Source organism: Microcaecilia unicolor, chromosome 2, assembly GCF_901765095.1.
Source record: "Microcaecilia unicolor chromosome 2, aMicUni1.1, whole genome shotgun sequence".
Lineage (NCBI taxonomy): Eukaryota > Metazoa > Chordata > Amphibia > Gymnophiona > Siphonopidae > Microcaecilia > Microcaecilia unicolor.
The window spans coordinates 31,284,839-31,307,432 of NC_044032.1; the positions used below are offsets into that span (position 1 = coordinate 31,284,839).

Below are 22,594 nucleotides of genomic sequence, written 5' to 3' on the forward strand. Positions count from 1 at the left end.
GGCGTGAGGATATTACCCGGGTGGAGACCACCCCGGAGACGCCCTGAGACCTCCAAGGAGGAGACAGGCAGACAATATTTACCAGCCACATTGATTGTTGAGATCAGCAGCTCAGAAATTACTTGATATTCCATCTCATCATGTCAGACGATCTGATGAGTACAGAAGTAAGATATTTTATGTTGCAGGTCATAAGTACACAACAACATACGTGTTGCCATGCTAGGACAGACCAAAGGTTCATCAAGCCCAGTATCCTGGTTCCAACAGTGGCCAATTCAGGTCACAAGTACCTGGCAAGATCCCAAGACAATATAATACATTTTATGCTGCTTATCCTAGAAATAAGCAGTGGATTTTCCCAAGCCCATTTTAATAATGGCTTATGGACATTTTTTATAGGAAGCTATCCAAATCTTTTTTAAACCCCACTAAGCTAACTGCTTTTACCACATTCTCTAGCAACAAATTCCAGAGTTTAATTACATGTTGAGTGAAGAAATATTTTCTCCAATTTGTTTTAAATGTAGTACTTTGTAGCTTCATTGCATGCCCCCTAGTTCGAGTATTTGCAGAAAGAGTAAACAAGCTCTTCATGTCTACCTGTTCCACTCCACTCATTATTTTATATACTTCTATGATATCTCCCCTAAGCCATCTTTTCTGCAAGCTGAAGAGCTGTAGCCGTGTCAGCCTTTTCTCATAGGGAAGTTGTCCTCCATTTATCATTTTCGTCACTCTTCTCTGTACCTTTTCTAATTCCACTGTATCTTTTTTGAGATGCGGTGACCAGAACTGCACTCAGTATTCAAGGTGCAGTCGCACCATGGAGCGATACAAAGGCATTATAACATGGTCTTTATTTTCCATTCCTTTCCTAATAATACCTAACATTCTTTTTGCTTTCTTTGCCACCGCAGCACACTGAGCAGAGGGTTTCAAAGTATCGTCAACAATGACTCCTAGATCCTTTTCCTGGTCGGTGACTCCTAACACGGAACCTTATAATCACGTAGCTATAGTTTGGGTTCCTCTGTCCCACATGCATCACTTTGAACTTGCTCTTATTAAACGTCATCTACCATTTAGACACCCAGACTCTTAGTCTCTTAAGATCCTCTTGTAATTTTTCACAATCCTCTCACGATTTAACCACTTTGAATAACTTTCAGGCTCATTTTCGAAAGAGAAGGACGCCCATCTTTCGACATAAATCAGAAGATGGACGTCCTTCTCCCAGGGTCATCCAAATCGGTATAATCGAAAGCCAATTTTGGACGTCCCCAACTGCTTTCTGTCGCAGGGATGGCCAAAGTTCAAGGGGGCATGTCTGAGGCGTAGCGAAGGTGGGGACTTGGGCGTGCCTAACACTTGGACGTCCTTGACCCATAATCGAAAGAAACAAGGAAGTCCCTGATGAACACTTGGACGTTTACCTGGTCGTGTTTTTCTTACAACCAAGGCTCAAAAAGGTGCCCAAAATGACCAGATAACCACCGGAGAGAATCGGGGATGACCTCCCCTTACTCCCCCAGTTGTCACTAACCCCCTCCCACCCTCAAAAAATATCTTTCAAAATATTGATTGCCAGCCTCAGATGTCATACTCAGGTCCATGACAGCAGTATGCAGGTCCCTGGAGCAGTTTTAGTGGGTACTGCAGTGCACTTCAGGTAGGCGGACCCGGGCCCATACCCCCCCCCCCCCCCCCAACCTGTTACGTTTGTGGAGGAAACAGCGAGCCCTCCAAAACCCACCACAAACCCACTATACCCACATCTTGGTGCCCCCCTTCACCCATAAGAGCTATGGTAGTGGTGTACAGTTGTGGGTAGTGGAGTTTGGGGGGCTCAGCACACAAGGTAAGGGAGCTATGTTCCTGGAAGCAATTTATGAAGTCCACTGCAGTGCCCCCTAGGTTGCCCGGTTGGTGTCCTGGCATGTCAGGGGGACCAGTGCACTACAAATGCTGACTCCTTCCACGACCAAATTGATTGCATTTGGTCGTTTCTGAGATGGACGTCCTTGGTTTCCATTATCGCCGAAAATCAGAAACGACCAAGTCTAGGGACGACCAAATTTAAGGATTTGGATGTCCCTGATTGTATTTTCGAAACGAAAGATGGACGTCCATCTTGTTTCAAAAATATGGGTTTCCCCGCCCCAGGATCAGAACGTTTTGTGAGGACATCCATATCAAAACATGGATGTACCTTTCGAAAATGCCCCTCCACGTGTCATCAGCAAATTTAATTACCTCACTAGTTACTCCCATTTCTAGGTCATTTATAAATATGTTAAAAAGCAGCGGTCCCAGCACATACCCTTGAGGAACCCCACTAACTACCCTTTTCATTGAGAATATTGACCATTTAACCCTACTCTCTGTTTTCTATCTTTTAACCAGTTTTTAATCCACAATAGAACACTACCTCCTATCCCATGACTCTCCAATTTCATCTGGAGTCTTTCATGAGGTACTTTGTCAAACGCCATTCACTAAATCCATGTTGGCTTTGTCTCATTAATCCATGCTTTTGAATACGCTCTGTAATTTTGTTCTTTATAATAGTCTCTACCATCAGGCTCACCGGTCTATAATTTCCCAGATCCCCTCTGGAACCTTTTGTAAATATTGGCGTTACATGGGCTACCCTCCAATCTTCCGGTACCACGTTTGATTTTAAAGATAATTTACATATTACTAACAGTAGCTCTGCCAGTTCATTTTTCAATTCTATCAGTACTCTGGGATGAATACCATCCGGGCCAGGAGATTAGCTACTCTTCAATTTCTCAAATTGCCCCATTACTTCTTCCAGGGTTACAGAGATTTGATTCAGTTTTTCTGACTCATCAGCATTGAATACCATTTCTTTCCCACATCTTCCTTGGTGAAGACCGAAGCAAAGAATTCATTTAATCTTTCCGCTATGGCCTTGTCTTCCCCGAGTACCTCTTTTACCCCTCGGTCATCTAACAGTCCAACTGATTCTTTTGCCGGCTTCTTTCTTTTAATATACCTAAAAAGGTTTTTACTGTGCGTTTTTGCCTCCAGTACAATCTTCTTTTCAAAGTCTAATCAGTGCTTTGCTTTTGACTTTCCATTCCTTATTCTGTTTCTTATTATTTTCAGTCACATCCTTTTTCCATGTTCTGAAGTACTTTCTGTTAACTCTAAAAGCTTCCTTCACCTCACTTTTTAACTATGCCAGCTGTCATTTTGTCTTCCTTCCTCCTTTTTTAATACACGGAATATATTTGGCTTGGGCTTCTAGGATAGTATTTTTGAACAGCATCCATACCTGATGTAAATTTTTGACCTTCTCAGCTGCTTTTCTTTTTTTTTTTACTGTTCTTCTCATTTTATCATAGTCTCCTTTTTGAAAGTTAAATGTGTATACTTACTCCATAGTTTATATCAAATCTTATATCAATTCTGATCATGTTATGATTTCTGTTGTCAAGAGACCCCAGCACCATTACCTCCTGCACCAGATCATTCACTCCGCTAAGGACTAGGTCTGGAATTGTTCTTTTTCTTGTTGTCTCCTGAACCAACTGCCCCATAAAGTAGTGCTTGGTTCCTTCAAGAAATTTCACCCCTTTAGCATGCACTGATGTTAAATTTATCCAGTCATGATCGCGGTAATTGAAGTCACCCATTATTATCGTATTTCTGAGTTTGTTAGCCTCCCTAATTTCGGATAACATTTCTACATCTGTCTTTTCATCCTGGCCAGGTGGACAGTAGTACATTCCTATCACTATCTTTTTCCCTTGTACACATGGAAGTTCAGTCCATAGGGATTCCAAGATGTGTTTTGTGTCCTTGTAGTATTTTTAGTCTATTCAATTCAAGGCCCTCCTTAACATACAGTGCTACCCCTCCACCAAGTCAATCAACCCTAGCACTGCGATATAATTTGTATCCTGGCATGACACTGTCATCCTCCTTCCACCAGGTCTCAGAAATACCTATTATATCTATTTTTTCATTTACTACGATATATTCTAACTCTCCCATTTTATTTCTTAGGCTTCTGGCATTCACATGTGGACATTTCAAACTGTTTGTTGTTCCTGTTTACATCTTGCTCAACAGTGACAGTGATAATGTGCAGTCTTGAAAATCTGTCTGCTTTTTATTTAAAGACACCTGGTCTACTATTCTCATTATTGCACTATCAGGATGCCCTGTCTTCCCTGTTTTGGTATATCTTTGAAAGATACCTTATTCTGAACCATGCGCTTTTGAGTGATTATCAGCCTTTCCCCCACTTTCTAGTTTAAAAGCTGCTCTATCTGCTTTTTAAATGCTGATGCCAGCAGCTTGGTCTCACCCTCGTTAAGATGGAGTCCATCCTTTTGGAATAGGCTCCTCCTTCCCCAGAATGTTCCCTAGTTACTAACAAATCTAAAACCCTTCTCCCTGCCCCATCAACTCATCCACGCATTGAGACCCCAGAGCTCTGCCTGTCTCTTGGGGCCTGCGCGTGGAACGGGGAGTATTTCTGAAAATGCTACCCTGGAGGATCTAGATTTCAGATTTCTACCTAGGAGCCTAAATTTGGCTTCCAGAACCTCTCTCCCACATTTTCCTATGTCATTGTTACCTACATGTACCAAGACAGTCGGCTTCTTCCCAGCACTATCTAAAATCCTCTACGAATCAGAAATATTACAGAGTTTAAAAGAGAACTCAAGACACTTGTTTATGCGAGCCTACAGTTGGGGTAATCAATGATGACTTAACATCTGCTCTGAGACTCTTTAACAGTTATTTTATGGTGTCATTTGATAATGTCTAGTTTGTTTTTATATTATGTATGTAATTATGTCATCCACTGAGAATGATGGATCAAGCAGAATAAAAGTTTTTAAATAAATAAAATTGACACTGTCCATTATTGTATATCATCTTGGCTTTTGAACTCTGTGTACTATTATTCTCGGCAACATTCTGGACCACAACTTGTCATGGATTCAGGATGGTGAGCCCTTGGACTGAAGCCAGAGCTGCGCAGACAAGTGCTCTGGGCTGGCACAAGGCAGGAATCAAGGCAAGAACCAAGGCAGGACTGGGCAAGACAAAACGAGGCTAGTACTAGACAGGGCAAGGCTAAGCAAGACACAGCTGGACAAGGCAAGACAGACAAGTCAGGAACTGAATCCAGACGAGGCAAGGAATAGCAATACATCAGGGCTAGAACTGGAACCCAGACAGGACAAGGCTAGACAAGGGACTAGGCTAAAATTGGGTCCAGACAGGCAAGATGAGAGGAAGGCAAGAACTGGATCCAGACAGGACTGAACAAGACAACGAACAAAACATGGACGACTAGGACTAGACACAGATGACAAAGTAAGGCAAGAAGACAAGTAAGGTCTAGGCAAGACAGGACTAGTCTGGGCAGGAATAAGAGTCCAAAGCAAGGCAAAGTCTGGAGGCAGGACAAGGGCTTGGCAGGAACACGGAGACAAGACTGGGCTGGAGCTTGGCAGGAACTTGTGGACAAGGCAGGACTGGAGCGGCATCAGGAACAGGAGCAAGGCTAGAGCTGGAACACAGCAAGAACACAAGGAGACCAGGAAGGCCTTACAAGACTGAAGGCCCCAATGGAGGGCAGGCACTGCCCTAAAGTACCCCTCAGGCCAGAAGCTGTATCTGCAGGAATCCTGGAACTCCTGTGCGCTGCCGTTTTAAGGGCAGGTGTTCAGCACGTGTGCGCTCCCTAGAGCCAGCACCCGCAAACACGCAGAGTTCAAGGAGTGCAATGGGACATTGGAGTGCGGCTGCCAAATGTGATCACCCTCCATGAGCTCGAGACACCATGGGATCCACCAAAAAGCCAAAAATGTGCATCAGGAAGGAGTCATAGCCTGGGGCCATGACAGTACCCCCTCCTTGAATGACTCTTCCTCTTGGTCAAGGGGAGGGTGGCACGGGAAACAGAAGACCCTCTTCAAGAACACACGCGCAGGACCAACAGACTTCCATGAAGAGTCCTTGTAATCACAGTCCCATCTGGAATCAAAATGGGCCCTAGACCACATGCGAGTGGTCCAGTTCTTTAGGCATGGTACAAGAAACACAAGGTTGAAGACAGTTCACAGAGACCTTAGTCATCCAATCTACCATGGCTGAATGTGGGCAAGCTGTCCAAAGAAGCCTTCCAACAGAAGAACTGCAGCATCCTGTTCATCCAACGAGGAGAACACTTCTCAGCTTACTGAAACAAGCCTACACGGATGGCTAGGTCCTGGGCAGAACTCGACAAAAGCAAAAGTAAAACTGAAGCAGGACACTGAAGCAGGACTAGACTATAAACAAGATCAAGGCAGGAACACCAGCACCAGACAACTCATCGAGCTCATGGCTTTTGCATTCTGTCATGTATTCAGGACAGTGAGTCCTTGGACCTCAGCTGGAGCTGTGGCAGACAAGTCTCCTGAGTTGGCACAAGGCAGGAGTCTGGGCAAGAACCAAGGCAGGACTGGGCAGAACATGGCAAGACAAGGCTGGAACTAGACAGGGCTAGTCAAGGCAAGACACAGCTGGACAAGGCAAGGTAGACAAGACGGGAACTGGATCCAGGTGAGGCAAGGAATAGCAAGGCAACTGAGCTAGAACTTAAACCCAGATAGGACAAGGCTAGACAAGGAACTAGGCTAAAACTGGGTCAAGACAGACAAGATGAGGGGAAGGCAAGAACTGGATCTGGATGGGACTGGACAAGACAACGAACAAAACAGACAAGACTAGGACTAGCTGCAATAAAATCCATAATGTAAAATAATATACTATAACACATACAGATTTTCTCATCTAAATTATATAAGACAAAACACATATCAACAAAAACAAAGACATTAAAAATCAGGAGAAGCAATAGTAGTCAGACAGGAATTATTAATAAAAAGCTTTACTAAACAGGTAAGCTTTAAGGTACTTCCTGAAATGAACAAAATTATTGATACTATAATGTTTAAAAAGAAGCAACATAGAATAATGTTTAAAAAGAAGCAACATAGTATATTGAAGTGTGGTATTCTGCCAGCTTAGTCTTGTAAAATGATGGAACATCTAGCAAGGAGATTGGAAGTGAGTTGTAATTTTTTTTTTTTTAGGACCAGGGAAATGTGGTCAAATCTTGTAAGTCTTGACAATAATCAAGCAGCTGCATTTTGAGCTACTTGTAAAGAGGAAATCAGGTATAATGGAAGTCCTAAGTATAATGAATTACAATTATCAAAATGTGAGATTATGATGCCATGAATCACAGTTATAAAAAATTTTAGGTTATTAAGGGGCTCATTTTCAAAGCACTTAGCCTTCCAAAGTTCCATAGGTTTCTATGGAACTTTGGAAGGCTAAGTGCTTTGAAAATATGCCTAAATAGGTCCCAAGATGGCCAACTGACCAGGAAGCTCGCAACCAAACACCACTCACCCACCTTGTCCACCTTGTTCCCTAATCTGATGTGCTGCTGTTCGACAGTGAAGGGACCACAAAATGACGGACACAGAAGAGTGATCTTCACACCCCAGCTCTCAGGTGGGACGAGGCACTCTTTCAACCCAGCAGGAGTAGGCACCATGACTGCTCTGTGCCAGATGTGGACCACGTGGACCAACACACAAGAGCAGTTCGGCGCCCGGGGCAATAGTTAGGCTCCCTTCTGACTGCATCTTGCAGTGTCCGGGGTGCTACCACATCAGAGCACAGGACTTGGAGTGGAGTACTGGCCAGAAGAGAGCTCCCATGTGGCCAGAAGTCACCATCGAGCTGCACGCTGCTGCCCCTGGGACTCATACAGTTTCCCGGGTACCGGGAGACGAGAGGCCTGAATGCACATCGCATTGGCCCAGGTGAAGGTACGTCAGTGACGGGGACGATCCGCTTGAGGTAAAGGATCACGCCAACGTCCTAGCTGCCCCCCGCTTATATCAGCGCCAGATCCCAGAGCTGACTGCAGGGGAGATAATCTAAACTGGAACCCAGCTGAGCTGGACTCCGGACCTTCTGGGGTTTGCAAAGAGAAGATAGAAAAGAAAGAAGTAGGAGAGTAGAGGAAAGAGTAGGAAAGAATAAAGTAGAGAAAGAAGAACAGAAAAGGGAAGGGGAAGAGAAAAGAAAAAATTAGGAGGAGACAAGAGAAGGGGAAAAGAAGAAGATAAAAGAAAAGGGAAGAGTAAGGGGTAGTAAGGAAAAAAGGGAAGAAAAAAGGAAAAGAAAATAAAGAATGGAAAGGAGAGAAAGGAGGGGATTTAAAAAAAGAGAGAAAACCCCGCAGGAACTTTCAGCTCGCACATTAAAGATACCAGGACCCGCCCACAAAGGAGGAGGAGAAACACAACAGGAATCTCATCGCCTTTACATTATAGGGTTAGTCACTTAACAACCACGGACACAACCCCCTCCTAACTAACAGGGACCAGAAAAACACTGACCTTTCCGCTCATTATAAAAGGCAAAATGCACATCACAAGAATTCTAGTTGGGCTAACCACTCTAACACTACTAACCACCTCGGGAGCTTTAACCCAAGAGGAGAACAACAAAATACCGAAAGCTGACACAGCAGATTCTTACTTGGTTTGAGGTTAATTTTGTATTTCGCATGTGGATGGAGAGGTCTGATGGGACAAATAGGAAGGAAAAATGTAGTCTGAATTGTTAATTTTTTCCTTGAGTCCCACCAGACCAGACCAGTCCAGGGATTCACCTGGAGAATCTTCAGGATTTTTATTTGTCTGACTGATTAGTGTCTGCAGCTAATTTAGTTCAGGATCTAGTTTCAGTATGTTTCAGAGTGTTTGTTCAGGAGGCCCGTGTTGGTTGAAATACTGGGAAAGAGGAGGCTTTATGGGTCCCTAAATAAGGTGATATCAGAGCTCCAACTGTCCTTTGTGTCTATTTGCTGATAGAGGGCAAAACCCTGCATTTGGGCTGGGCTGGTATGACTAGAGGAAGAAAATTATAAAGTAAAACTAAATGTTTCTTTTGGTTAAGGATAGTAGTATAAAAGTGGTCTTCTTGAAAATTGATTACTATAACTATATAAATAGTTCAAAAAATTAGGATTTTTGTTGTTTTATGCTGCTGCTGAGGACAAAAGTGATGTCTTATGAATACTCTGGTCCAGGGGTAGGCAACTCCGGTCCTCGAGAGCCGCAGGCAGGTCAGGTTTTCAGGATATCCACAATGAATATGCAGGAGATAGATTTGCATACCATGGAGGCAGTGCTTGCAAATCTATCTCCTGCATATTCATTGTGGATATCCTGAAAACCTGACCTGCCTGCGGCTCTCGAGGACCGGAGTTGCCTACCCCTGCTCTAGTCTAAGACAAGAATCTATAAACTCCAGTAACATCACCAAAGATTGTAAAATAACCATGTGCCACGTGAAGTGAGTTCACTCATGGATCAGGACACATGGGGAGAAAAATTGCAAAGAATAGAGACCCATTTTAGGTGCTAATCATCATCTGCAAAACAAAGAAACAAATTTAGGGACCCTTTTACTAAGACGCGTAGGCACCTACACCCATCAAATTAGAACTACCGCCCAGCTACCACATGCCCCTGGCGGTAATTCTAATTATGCACGTCCAATACACGCAGCAGAAAATAATTTCTATTTTCTACCACATGGCACTAACCAGGCGGTAATGGGCAGTGTAAGGCCCAAAATGGACACGCGCTGATTTTTATTTTGACGCATGTCCATTTTCAGCAAAAAAAGAGGCCTTTTTGCAGGTGCACTGAAAAATGGGTCTGCGTGCATCCAATACATGCGTCTACACCAGCGCAGGCCGTTTTTCAGTGCACCTTAGTAAAAGGACCCCCTAGAGACCTCTTTTTTTAATGAAAAGATTCCTACTTTATAGTTTGAATTCAGACAGTTGAAAGAAGTTATTTTTATGGCTATTGCATCTTATTTTTAATTATCAATGTATAGAAATTAGTATTAGGTAATGCAATGTGAAATCTCTTTAATTAGACCAGCTATGCTTAGCAACTGAACATATATCTCATATTGGAGCACAGTAACAGACAGAATTCACTGTACTATAAAACAGCTGCCACTGTTGCTAAAACTTCCCAGCATCAGTCCCTGGCTGATCACATTTGTTATTTCTTTGCTACAGGATCTAGAAAAGATGCAGCAACATCTCCTGTAATGAGAGGTAACAGAAAGGAACTGGCCACCACAGCAACATCACCCATTCAAGCCAACTCTTTACGGTAAACTGCCCTTTCTCTTCCAATTTCATAGTAGTAGAGAAACTAATGGTAAAGACCACCAGGTCCAGTTAATCTATCCATCTTCCATACCCAAACATAATTTCTGTTATGACTGGAGCTGTGAGCCCTTGGACCATAGTGAAAAGGTAGACTGTGGTTGAGTCTCCTTCTGAACAGGAAGCCCGTTTAAAGAAATCACCTAAGAACAGTCTCAGTGGAGCATAGGAACGAGGCTAATGACTCAGGAGCAAGGTGTATGCATCTCAGGGGCAAGGCTCATGCCCCAGGAGCAAGACTAGTGTCTTAAGTACACAACCGTGTCACGGGTTCCATTTACACACAGACAGGTAAGTGTCTCCTGGAACCCAGTCACATACTCACACAGGATGGAGTCTCTGGAACCCACGCACACACGATAGCATCTCCAGAACCCATTCACACTGGATAGTGAGTCTGGAGCCCACTCACACACACATAGAGCATCTCTGAAACTCACACACACTGGATAGCATCTCTGGAACCCACACACACACAAAGCATCTCTGGAACCCACTCATACGCTCACACACACAGTGTCTCTGGAACACCCCCCCCCCCCCCCCCCCACGCACACACACACACACAGGATAGCATCAAGGAAGTTGCTAAACAAGACAGTGTTTCAGGGATAATAGCGTAGACCGACGATGCAAAGGCGCTGAAGCCTAGTTCAGTGCATCTTAAATGTCCCGCTGCGCTGAAGTCATCCCCCCGCACCCTGCACATGCAGTATCAGGCCTGGGGAGACACTGGCAAGCGTCCACCCATCTCCGCTGGTATCAGGAGCAGTTCAGATGAGCAGGGTCCATCGGGGGAGGCTGTGAAGAGTCACAGTAAGACCGTGACAATTTCCAGCTTTCCTTTTACTTTTCCACCCACCACTCATTGTCTTCTATTTCTAATCTGTGCCCTTTTAATGCCTTGTATTGATTTAAGTGAGGATGAAAGCAGGAAGTGATCGGTGAGGGTGTGGGAATAACAGTGAGTAGGGATAGTAAGATTAGAGAGACTGAGCTGGATACCATAGGAGTTGTGAGGTATGTATGAGAGTGAGTGAGTGAGAAAACAGATCATTGCAATGACGGTTGTGAGAATAGATCCATCCTTCTTCCTAATCCAGAATCATCTCTCTTTCTCATCCCTCCTCTACAAGTCACATTTCCTTTCCTACCCTTCCCACCATCACCTATTCCTCTGCTCCTGCTTTCCTAAGATTCATTCTCCATATATCCTGAGATTTTTCTCCCCATTTCATAGATTCTTTCTCTACTGCTATTCTAATCCTCTCCTCAGAACCATTGCTAGGGATTTTAGTGTCTGTAGCAAGCAAACAAATTTGGCCACTTTGTCCCAACCCAACCCCGATGTTTGCACTGATTATCCATTGGGTTTGGATATTTAAATTAGTCATCTTTTCAACTCTCCCCCTATCCCCTTCTCAACAGCCTAGATAGCAAGAGGAGAGCAGTGGTATTTTTTATTCTTATCAGGAGTCAGATGCTTTTTGGGATTTCTCTCTTTATTTTGAGTAAAGTGATGTGGTGGCCTGTTAGTTCACTTTTAAAGGTAATAAATAGAAATAGAACAGAGAAAAGAAAAATAAGATGATACCTTTTTTATTGGACTATCATCTTATTTTCCTTTTCTATGTTTTGTTTTATTTCTATTTATTACCTTTTTTTATTGGATTAACATCTTAATTGTCTTTTCTATGTTTTGTTTTATTTCTATTTATTACCTCTTTATTTTGTATCTTGAGCTATTCGAAAATTTCTCTGTTGCAATCATTAATTTAAAAAGTTGGCCCCTTTTTTTTAACTAAGATTGGCAAAGTCTTGTCAGCATAGTAGAAAATTTTATACCCCTCTACCTCCTCCTATATTCTTTTAATTAGCTCTGTTTTTCTTCATTGCTTTGGTTATTGTTTCCAGCAATAATGTACATAGCAGTAGGGACAAAATGTCCTCCTCTCCTGCTTCACTAAGCTGTTTGTTTTTAGAGGGAGGACATTAAGGAAGACTACTGCAACAGTGTTTAAATTTAAAAAGGAAGATTGATAAAATGAGCAACTTAGAAAAAAAAATGTAAAAGGAGCAATTGAAACATTATAAGATTAATGCAGTGTGAACACTGTTTGAAAATACTATTTCAGAAACCCAGTTCAAATGTATACCATGTTTTTAGAAAAGGCTAAATAAGACCAAAACAACTATCTGCATGGCTAAATGCTGAGATAAAAGAGGCCATGAAAAGCAAATATAAATGCAGACATTAAATAGCATAAGCACTGGTTGGTTAGATGAAAAACTTCAATGGGGTAATCCAAAAGATAATTTGAAAATGAGCTTGTCACAGAAGCAAAAACTCAGAATATATATATTTTTTTAGTTATGTTTGAAGCAGGAAACCTGTGAGGGAGCTAGATAGACTACTAGATAATTATGGCAGGTTCTGTTTATTTGGTATACCACAAAAGTTTTAACAAGAAATCTAAGCAGTTTACAAGGTTAAAAAGTTATAAGGGGAAACATGACAAATAAATGAGCATCAACAAAACATATGGAACATAGGGCTAATGAGAGAGAGAAAAAATTTAAAATTTGAAGAAATGTAAGTGTCTGGAAGGGAAAGTAAAGACGGGTAGCAAGGTTGACTGATTTTGAAAGGCCAAAAGCAAAGCACAAACTGGAAATTACACAGATTAATTAATTCCAGTTCTGGTTGTAAATACCAGAGAGAAATAATAGGTTTAATCTGAGACTTGATATCTTTCAATCCTCAAAAAAAGAGAGAGAGTGTTCCAGAGGTTTGGGCCAGCCACATTGAAACATGAGTTTCTAATAGTGTCCAGAAAGACCTTATGGAAGGATGGAACTATCAAAAGACCTTGGTTAGCAGATCATAGGGCCCTTATGGGAGAATAAGGAACAAGGAAGCTAGCCAGGAAGGAGGGTAGGCCTGAGGATTGTATCTGATGACAGAGAATATTGATTTTAAAACTAATGCTGCAGGCTACTGGAGGCATATGTTCTAAAATTAGGAGAGAAGTGACATGGTCAAAATTGTAGCGACCATTTTAGAATTTGACTGCATTGTTTTGTATCAGTTGAAGCCTATGAATCTGGTAGGTAGGCAAACCTACAAGGAGGTAGTTACAGTAGTAAAGATTAGATAAGACGAAGGAGCATAGGAGGATACGAAGAGAACATTCCAGGAAGGAGTGAATGGAATAGATCTGTCTGAGAATGAAAAAAAGAAGATACTCTCTCTTTGAAATGTGAGGCTAAAAATAGAGTGTGCTATCAATGGGAATTGAATATCATAACAGCAGTTTTAATAGGATTGAGCCGCCAGCTGTTACCAGTTAACCAATCTGCAACTGCATCTAGTTTACTGGAAATCAATGGATAATTAGAGGAAGAGGGAGAGTCAAATGGGAGAAATAACTGAATATCAGTGTAAATAAAGAAGGTGAAGTCCAGTGATTGAAGTAGGATAGTTAAGGGAGTCAAGAATATGTTGAAGAGTATTAGACCCAGAATTGATCCCTGTGGTACCGCAGATATTAATGGCTGAGGAGAGGAGAAGGAATTGGAGTAATGATCTACTCAGGAGGATTCAGACAGGTAAGAATGGAACCCACTGAATGGCTAGATCTGTATTGTGTAGATCTCTAAGTCGACTCAAAAAAATGGAGTGGTCAAAAGCTGATGACATATCCAACGAGAATAGGACAACATCCCTCCCACCATCTATGGTGACTTTAATGTAGTTCTTAATCCCATTAGGGAGTATTCTGTTGAGTGGTTACAACGAAAGCCAGTTTGGCGAGAATGAATAGCATTCGTATGGTCAAGAAAGTCAGAAAGTTGACCAGAAACAATTTTTCCCACAGTGTTGGATACAAAATGGTAAGCTAGAGATTGGTCTATAATTTGTCACAGAAGAGATATCTAATTTGGAGACTTTCAGAAGCAGGATAACAACTACATGTGTCCATGATAGAGGGAAACCCCCTTTGGAAACCACTGATAATAGGAAAGGTAAGAAGCTCAGCAAAAGGAAGGCTGGGATTGGGTCATTATAAGGGGATGATGGCCGAAGTAATGATATAGTTTTCTTAAGAAGATCCAGAGAGGGGAGATTACAGGAAGAAAAGGAGGAAGTAGGGATAATATGTACAGGAAGGGAAGAAGTGATTTTTTCAGAGAAGCCTGGTCAGCAGTTAGTGAGAGGGAGCTACAAACCTGATGAGTTAGTGAGGTGATTAAGTAGATAATAAAGGTGGGAGGTGTTAGGGTCTTAGTCATGTAAGCATATCATATATGTACAGTTTGCTTTTTTTAGGCTGGCAGTGTAATTTGTATTTGCCAGCATTTACACTTGTAAATGCTAGATTTCACAAGGACAATGGTGAATCCACACGAGTCCTCAGTGTTGAGTCCGATGCTGACCAGTCCCGGGGCTCCCTATCAGCACCTGATGATGATAAGGCAGGGAGAAACCTCGATGCTGGTGCATTCCCAGTATAAGATGCAGCTCCAGCAGCTGTGGGGATCAATGCTTCTGATGCTGATGTTGATGGACCGGCCTGGGTGCACCAAAACGTTTCTCACACTGGGCATCTCTGCTTTTCTGGATACTTTTCTGCATTTTTACACAAAGAACTGTTACAGGCTTTTTTTTTTTTTGTTACATTTGTACCCCGCGCTTTCCCACTCATGGCAGGCTCAATGCGGCTTACATGGGGCAATGGAGGGTTAAGTGACTTGCCCAGAGTCACAAGGAGCTGCCTGTGCCGGGAATCGAACTCAGTTCCCCAGGACCAAAGTCCACCACCCTAACCACTAGGCCACTCCTCCCATGAGATTGTGATTCGGGTTTTTTATGACATGCAGTTTGGTGAAATTGTTGCTTCTTGCTGTATGTTCCACAAAAACATGTATTTGCCCAAATCTTTACATATTTTATAAAAAGCTCTGTGCTTGGCAGAGCTGTTTATAAAATACCCAGAAAATTGTGAGTGACCTGACTCATATGTCCCACTTCCTACCTAGGCATCCTATGTAAAACGGGGCTTCGTATTTTTAAATGAGCCTATGAAATAAACCCTATTAGAGTACCAGGTGACCTTAGAAAAGTTTTTGCAGCCTGAAAAACAAGTTGATGGCAAAAAGTTTTGTCTAAAGAAGGAGTAAGATGTAACCCTAGCTGCTGAGTGATTAATAGGGAGGTTTGTACCCACTAAGGGACAAAAGATTTACAATAGTACCTTTTTTTTTCTTGATGTGGAATGGACAGAGTAATAGGAGCTGATGTGCTCCATGAACCATCTGAATAAGGAAAGCTTGCTGGTGCTTGCAGTTTTACACTTGCCCATCTGAGTGGGATCAAGGCTGGATAGAAACAAATGAGATGCCAGGAAGGAAATCAGCGAGCGAATACCACAGCAGCAATGCAATGGAAGCTATAACAACCTTCTTAAAAGTGCTGTAAATTTCACATTTGTTTTGTAAGCAGTAGATAGATTGTTTATTTCACAATGCAAAAGTGCCCAAGTTAAATCAGGATAAGTGATATTAATGTCCTGTGGTCAGTATTATTGAACCTCGAAAGCAATAAACTTTATGAGTCGATAAATATTGCATTTGTTGCATAGTTAACATTCTGCTGCTGTCTCTGGCACATATTACACATTGTAACCACAAGTCTACAATACATTATTCATATTTGGGATGTCACTGAGTGATGGATTACTGGAAAAGAGACTGTCCTTTAAATAAATCAACAAATACAAATGCAAATGTTAACATTTTCAGCCACAACTTTTTCCATCTTGAATGGGTAATGAAAATTTCATACTGTATCGACAGCCGGCAGAGGGAACAATTAACGACCTGCACCGAGAATAAGAGAGATTAATTTGCCAATGTCGTCTTTTATCACTATATGTTTGACTTATGTTAGACTTTTGTAGCTGGTACCTTTCTTTGAGGGACTGAAAATAGCTCACCTACACTTGTTTTTTTTCTGTAGTCACTTTAGAATGATCTTTGAATTAGTTAGAAATTAAATTTGTAGGGAAATGGGGTGGGGGGTAGAGCCAGATTTGTGTAGCACTGTAGTTTTAAGTCAGCATTTACCGTGGAGAATAATTGACGTAGAGCAGGGATGCATGGACCTTACATTTTATGCTTATTACTTCCAATAATAGAAATATTTTGAATTCTCCAGAGAAAGGCAATTCCTCTATTCACATGCCTTTGTAGGCTTCTGTGACGTCTCCAATTAATGCCAAATTTAAATCCTTTGTAATTATGAGATCTTGATCTATTTTCAGACAGAAAACTTAACGTTTTTCTTATTAATGACCCAACAACTTGGAAGGTTCAAAAGGAATTTTGACCTTTCCATTCGGCATTTGTGACTAATTGGATATGTTTTTGACAAACAGTATGTAGGAAGTTATCATAGTAATGCTATACTTAATTTGGCTTTGAATAAAGGATATGTTCAATTTTAGAAGTCTAACAAGCACTTGGCCATTTAGCACCATTAATTAAAGAAGCCTGTGTGGAAGGGGGAGTCTAAGAAGGCACTTGAAATCTAGCAACTTTCTGAAGAGCTCATCCTACCGAGGACTGTTTAATTATAGGCCCTTCAGCTCCGAAGAGAAAAATATGTTACAGTCTGCTAAGAGTTCATAAAATAACAAAGCTAATTGTCATGGCATGATATTCAAATTCACTTTTTATTGATCCCTACCTCCCAAGATATTGGTTTTCAAAAGTATTTTGCACATATCTTAATTACAGAATGAAATTACAAGATAAAAACGTAGTTTCCAATAAATTTGTCAGTGCTGATATAGTTGAGTCAAAGCACAGATGGTATAAGGGAACAGAGGAGTGGAACGGTGTGACTAGGACAGAACACCTTCTTCTGAGCTAGAACAAAGTTTGTATCAGAGTGAATAAAATATGAAAAGAGACGATATTACAACGGTTTTGACACAGTACAGTTGCCATTGAGTGGCAATGGAAGAACCAATCTTGAAATAGGCCAATACAGTTATTGCTGATATGATGACAGAGCTACGTTGCTGAATATACTATCAAATTCAAAATGTTCAGCTGAGTATGTTAACAAATGGAATTTTCCCCACCAGATTATAAAGGATAGCAAGCTGATATACTAACCAACTAAAGCTATTTTTGTGTCCATAGTACAGTATCCCAACCTCCCACCTTGATCAATGAGCAGGACTAGGCATTTTCAGTGGGAAGGTGAAAACAGGTAGATGTCTCCTTAATGAGACAGTGCAGCATAGTCTGACACTGTATTGAATGTATTTACATTTAAAGCAAAAATAGTAGGGAGGAGGGGTGTCTGTGAGATAGTTGTTGGTGATCCCGGAAGAGCTGAGGTTGTTTGGGAATGAACTTGAGGAAACATTTTCTTCGTTGTTGTCCGAAACCATTGTAATCTGACATCTGATCAAGTTAGCCTTTGTAAGCATTATTTTTAATTTCAACATTTGGTCAAAATCTGATCATTTCAGTAGACTTATCATGAATAGCATAGTATAAAGTTACTGGTTGACACTGGGGATAAGGAAGGTTGATTAGTTAGTATTTTATGTTAGCATTTATTTTATTATTTATGGGTTGCCGTAAGGGGTGAAGAGTTTTATAGGCCATTGTAAATCACTTTGCTCTTCTTTTAAAGGAAGCAGTATCTAGGTGAAATATAAGTTGAAAAGTACACACATACAGTAAGAAAATGGCTTATTTCCCCTTCTTTCATTTGATATTTCATTCATGTCTGTTCATGGACTGGATATGAAAAGACATGGTAAATAGAGGCCAACCAAGATTTAGTTTCGAATTTGGCACTGAAATCTGGGTTCGGGTTTAATCTGAAAATTCCTGTGAATTTTCAACTAAAACCCAAAACTCACTCCTCCCCCATTTGCTATGACTCCCTATCCCCCCCCCCCCCCCCCCCATTTCACCCATAGTTGGGCCTACCTTAAGAAGGCCTATTGGTCTATTGGAGTCTTCAGGAACAGGAACGAACCCCACTCATTTCTGCCCCATGCCACTGCTCCATTTGCAATGGCTGCTGAAACTTCCCATGACAGCCTCATGAGACTGCTGTGGGAGGTCTCAGCAGCTATTTTGCGATTAGAACCACCACAGGCAGGAGACTCAGGCAGGTGCCAGATTCAACTCTGACCACCGTGATGGGCAGACTGGATGGACTGTGCAGGTCTTTATCTGCCAACATTTACTATGTTACTAGTTTGGAACAGATGTGTTAAAGGGTGCTATTTGTGTCCATTGAGAAAATGCTTAGATCATCTGACCTGTCTTACAGAGCGTGGAGAAGTAGTCTAATGGTTAGAGGAGCAGGCTGAGAATCAGGAAAGCCAGGGTTCAAGTTACACTGCTACTCCTTGTGATCTTGGGCAAGTCATTTACACCTCCATTGCCTCAGGTGCAAACTTAGATTATAAGCTTTCTGGGGACAGGGACATACCCAGTGTTCTTGAACGTAACTCACCTTGAGCTACTACTGAAGAGTTGTGAGCTAAATCCAAAAAATTACCTTGAAAGCAAATTTACCTGTTCCTCTGTTTTCCCAGTCATAAGGGGATAATGATGGCATTCCTTTCCCCTTAAATGCTGGCATGCAGATCGGTTTCCAGGGTTGTGTTGCCATGCTGCCCACATCAAAAAATTCACATTTCTTGTAGGGGAAGTCAGTTAAAAAAATAAAGAGGGATCTTAGCCTGGCTGAAGCACCCATATATACTCTTGTACTGTAGATCAGAGATTCTCAAGCTAATCCTGGAGTACCCCTAGCTTGTCTGGATAGCCACAGTGAATACTCATGAGAGAGATTTCCATGCAATGGAGGCAATGCATTTAAATCTGTTCTGTATTCATTATAGGACTGGCTAGGGCCTTGGTATTGAATCCTAATCCTTGAAAGCTGCCAATGGGTCAGGTTTTCAGGCTGCCTCTAATGAATGTGCATATGTGTCTTTAGGGATACCCTGAAAACCTGACCTGTTGGCTGCCTCAAGGATTGAGAGTGAATACCACTGGGTTAGGGAGTAGTCCACAACTGACTTCAGAAACGTTGCTCTAGATTATTAAGTAGTTTCCAGTCGAATCTTTAAAGACCACATAGTCATTTTGATTGTACATGAGCTATATTTGCATGCACTTCTATTATATACAAATATGTCTCCTACATATATATTGTGGACTGGATTGAGAACTATTGCTGTCAATGGATTGCTCAAAACTTTTAATTTTTTCATCAGTCAGTCATCTGAAGTCTAAAAGACAATTCAATGCTGTATTGTCCTATCAGTCTGTGTTGCTATGGAACTCATTATCTTTGTCTCTTAGATAGTCAGGAATTATAATCAGTTTAGAAAACAGCTAAACATTTTTATTTGCTAAGTTTGTAACCATGACTTAAGTACTGTCTCTGTGGCCTACTTTTGTATTATTGTAAATTCCTAGAGAGTGCTCTGGGGGGGGGGGGCCCTTTTACTAAGCCGCGTAGGCATCTACGTGCGCCCAACGCGTGTTTAATTTGGAGTTACCGCCTGGCTACTGTGTGGCCCAGGTAGTAATTTTGTTTTATATGTGTGTCTGCTACGTGCACCGGAAAATAATTTTTATTTTTCTGCACGCAGCAGAAACCAGGCAGTAATCGTCATTCTACGCGCATAGACGATTGCTGCATGGTTACCATGTGAGACCTTACCACTAAGTCAATGGGTGGCAGTAAGGTCTGAAACCCAAAATGGAGGCACGCCAATTTTTATTTTGGCACACGTCCATTTTCGGCAAAAATTTAAAAAGGCCTTTTTTACAGGCGCACTGAAAAATGGATCTGCACGCACCCAAAACGTGTCTACACTAGCGCAGCCCATTTTCAGTGCACCTTAGTAAAAGGACCCCTACTTATTCTTTTGTTATCCACTTTGACCTGTATAGGTATATGCAGGCTAGAAGACACTAATGTAATGCAATACCAGCGAGTCAACTCTCATGAATCCTAGTTTAACAAATTTCACCCAAGATGATATTAACTTTCAAGATTTAGTGTCATTAGTACAGAATTATAGTCCATACAATAATGTGAAGTAAGTCCCCCACTCCCGATTTTCTTGTGCAGACTTCTATGGTCTGTGCCCCAAAACCGGCAGGGAGAAGAAAAGTTTAAGTATACCAGTATTTAATCATGAAGAAGTGGAATATGTACAGTGTACCGGATTCAGTTCTGTCCACCTTGTTGGGCACACCGGGTAGACCGTGCAGGTCTTTAGCTGCTGACATTTACTATGTTACTGTTACTGCATATATGTCTCACTGATCTTTAAACAAAATGTCATATTGTTAAAGGGAACCTGAGTAAGCACGTAACATAGTTTTAAGATTATTGCTTCATTTTTTAAGGAACAAAGTTATCCAACATCGATATCACCCATGTGTAAAAGTAATCGCTCCCTTAGCTACTCAGTCGATCAACTGAGCAAATGTAATTAATTCGAAATTTAAACCTCACTCTATATTGAACCTTACCATGAGAATGAAGTAGTCATCATAAAGTTTCTGTAAGAGTGGTATGTCATGATCAAAGAAATTCCAGAAGAGATGAGAAAAAAAGTTGTTGAAATATATCAGTTTGGAAATGGTTACAAAGCCAGTTCTAAATACCTTATACTCCACCAAACCACAAAGAAAGCCATTATCACCAAATGAAGAAGACTTGGAAGAAAGGTGAATCCTCCCAGGAGTGGCTGACCTACCAAAATAACTCCAAGAGTGCAGTGACAACTCATCCAGGAAGTTACAAAACTTCCCAGAGGAACATCCACAGCTAAGGGCAGTGTTCATGACTCCACAATATGAAGCAGACTGGGAAATAATGGGAATCATGGAAGAGTATTGCAAGGCAAAACTGCTGCTATCCAAGTGTAACATCAATGCTTATCTCACATTTGCAAAAACACATTTGGATGATCCACAGGCCTTTTGGGATAATGTTCTGTGGACAGATGAGTTAAAAGTAGAACTCTTCAGACAACACAGGTCTCATGTCTGGTGTAAATCAAACACAGAATTCCATAGTAAGAACATCATACCAACAGTCAAACATGGTGGTGGAAATGTGATAGTGTGGGGACACTTTGCTGCATACACAACATCCACTGTGGACCTGATTCCAATAGTTAAATCTACAATTTTTCAGACTTAGAAAAGGAGGGGAAATAACTCAGAAACCATTAAAGCAGACTCTCAAGAGTCAAAGCTAGAAAAGGAGGGGAAATAACTCGGAAACCATTAAAGCAGACTCTCAAGAGTCAAAGCTAGTCGGTTCTAGTATCATTTATTGGTGTGCCTCAGGACCTGGAAAACTTACCATTATTAAACGAACCATGAGTTCTGCTCTGCACCAGAAAATTCTTAAGGAGAATGTCTGGTCATCTGTCTTTGAGATGAAGTTGAACCATTATTGGGTTGTGTAACAAAACAGTGATACAAAACACAAAAGTAAGTCCACATCTGAATGGCTGAGGAAAAATAAAATTAAAGTTTTGGATTGGCCTATTCAAAAGTACTGACTTGAACCCAGTAGAAATACAGTGGCAGGACCTAAAATGAGCAGTTTGTGCACGAAAACCTACAAATGTGTCTGAATTAAAGCTGTTGTGTAAAGAGTGGACTAAGATTCCTCAACGGTGATATGAAAGATTAATATCAAATTATAGGAAGTGTGTGGTTGCAATTAATGTTCCTAAAGGTAGTACACCCAAACAAAAATGTGCACTACGTATAGATACTAATTGAAAAAGAAAAAAAAAATAATTGAAAAACCTTAAAGAAACTCCAGACTGCTTAAAACACGGCAGCTAGGCTTATATTCGGAAAAACGTGATTTGAAAGCGCAAAACACCTCCGCGAAAAACTGTACTGGCTCCCAATTTGGATATTTATGTATTTATTTGTTGCATTTGTATCCCCACATTTCCCACCTATTTGCAGACTCAATGTGGCTTACAATATTACATCATGGCAGGCGCCATTCAAGAGTAGATAAACAATTGGTTACATACAAAAAAAGTGTAACAATGGATATAATCAATTCAATAAATCAGAAAACAGATTATCAAGTAAGTAGTGGTGCATTGGAATTCCTATTGTTAATTGTTATGGTAAGCCTTCTTGAAAAGAAAAGTCTTTAGTGATTTTCGAAAGTTGGTTAGGTCGTGAATA

The 22,594-nt window shown here is 41.3% G+C and overlaps 1 protein-coding gene across 1 annotated transcript in view; it reads left to right on the forward strand.

The window, feature by feature from the left end:
- The window catches only part of LOC115462840 (protein hinderin-like), a 394,127-nt gene that overhangs the window by 355,113 nt on the left and 16,420 nt on the right, over positions 1-22,594 (forward strand). The window contains exon 9 of the mRNA XM_030192876.1: positions 10,157-10,253. Within this exon, the coding sequence (XP_030048736.1) occupies positions 10,157-10,253 (97 nt within the window). The remainder of the gene's footprint in view (positions 1-10,156; positions 10,254-22,594) is intronic.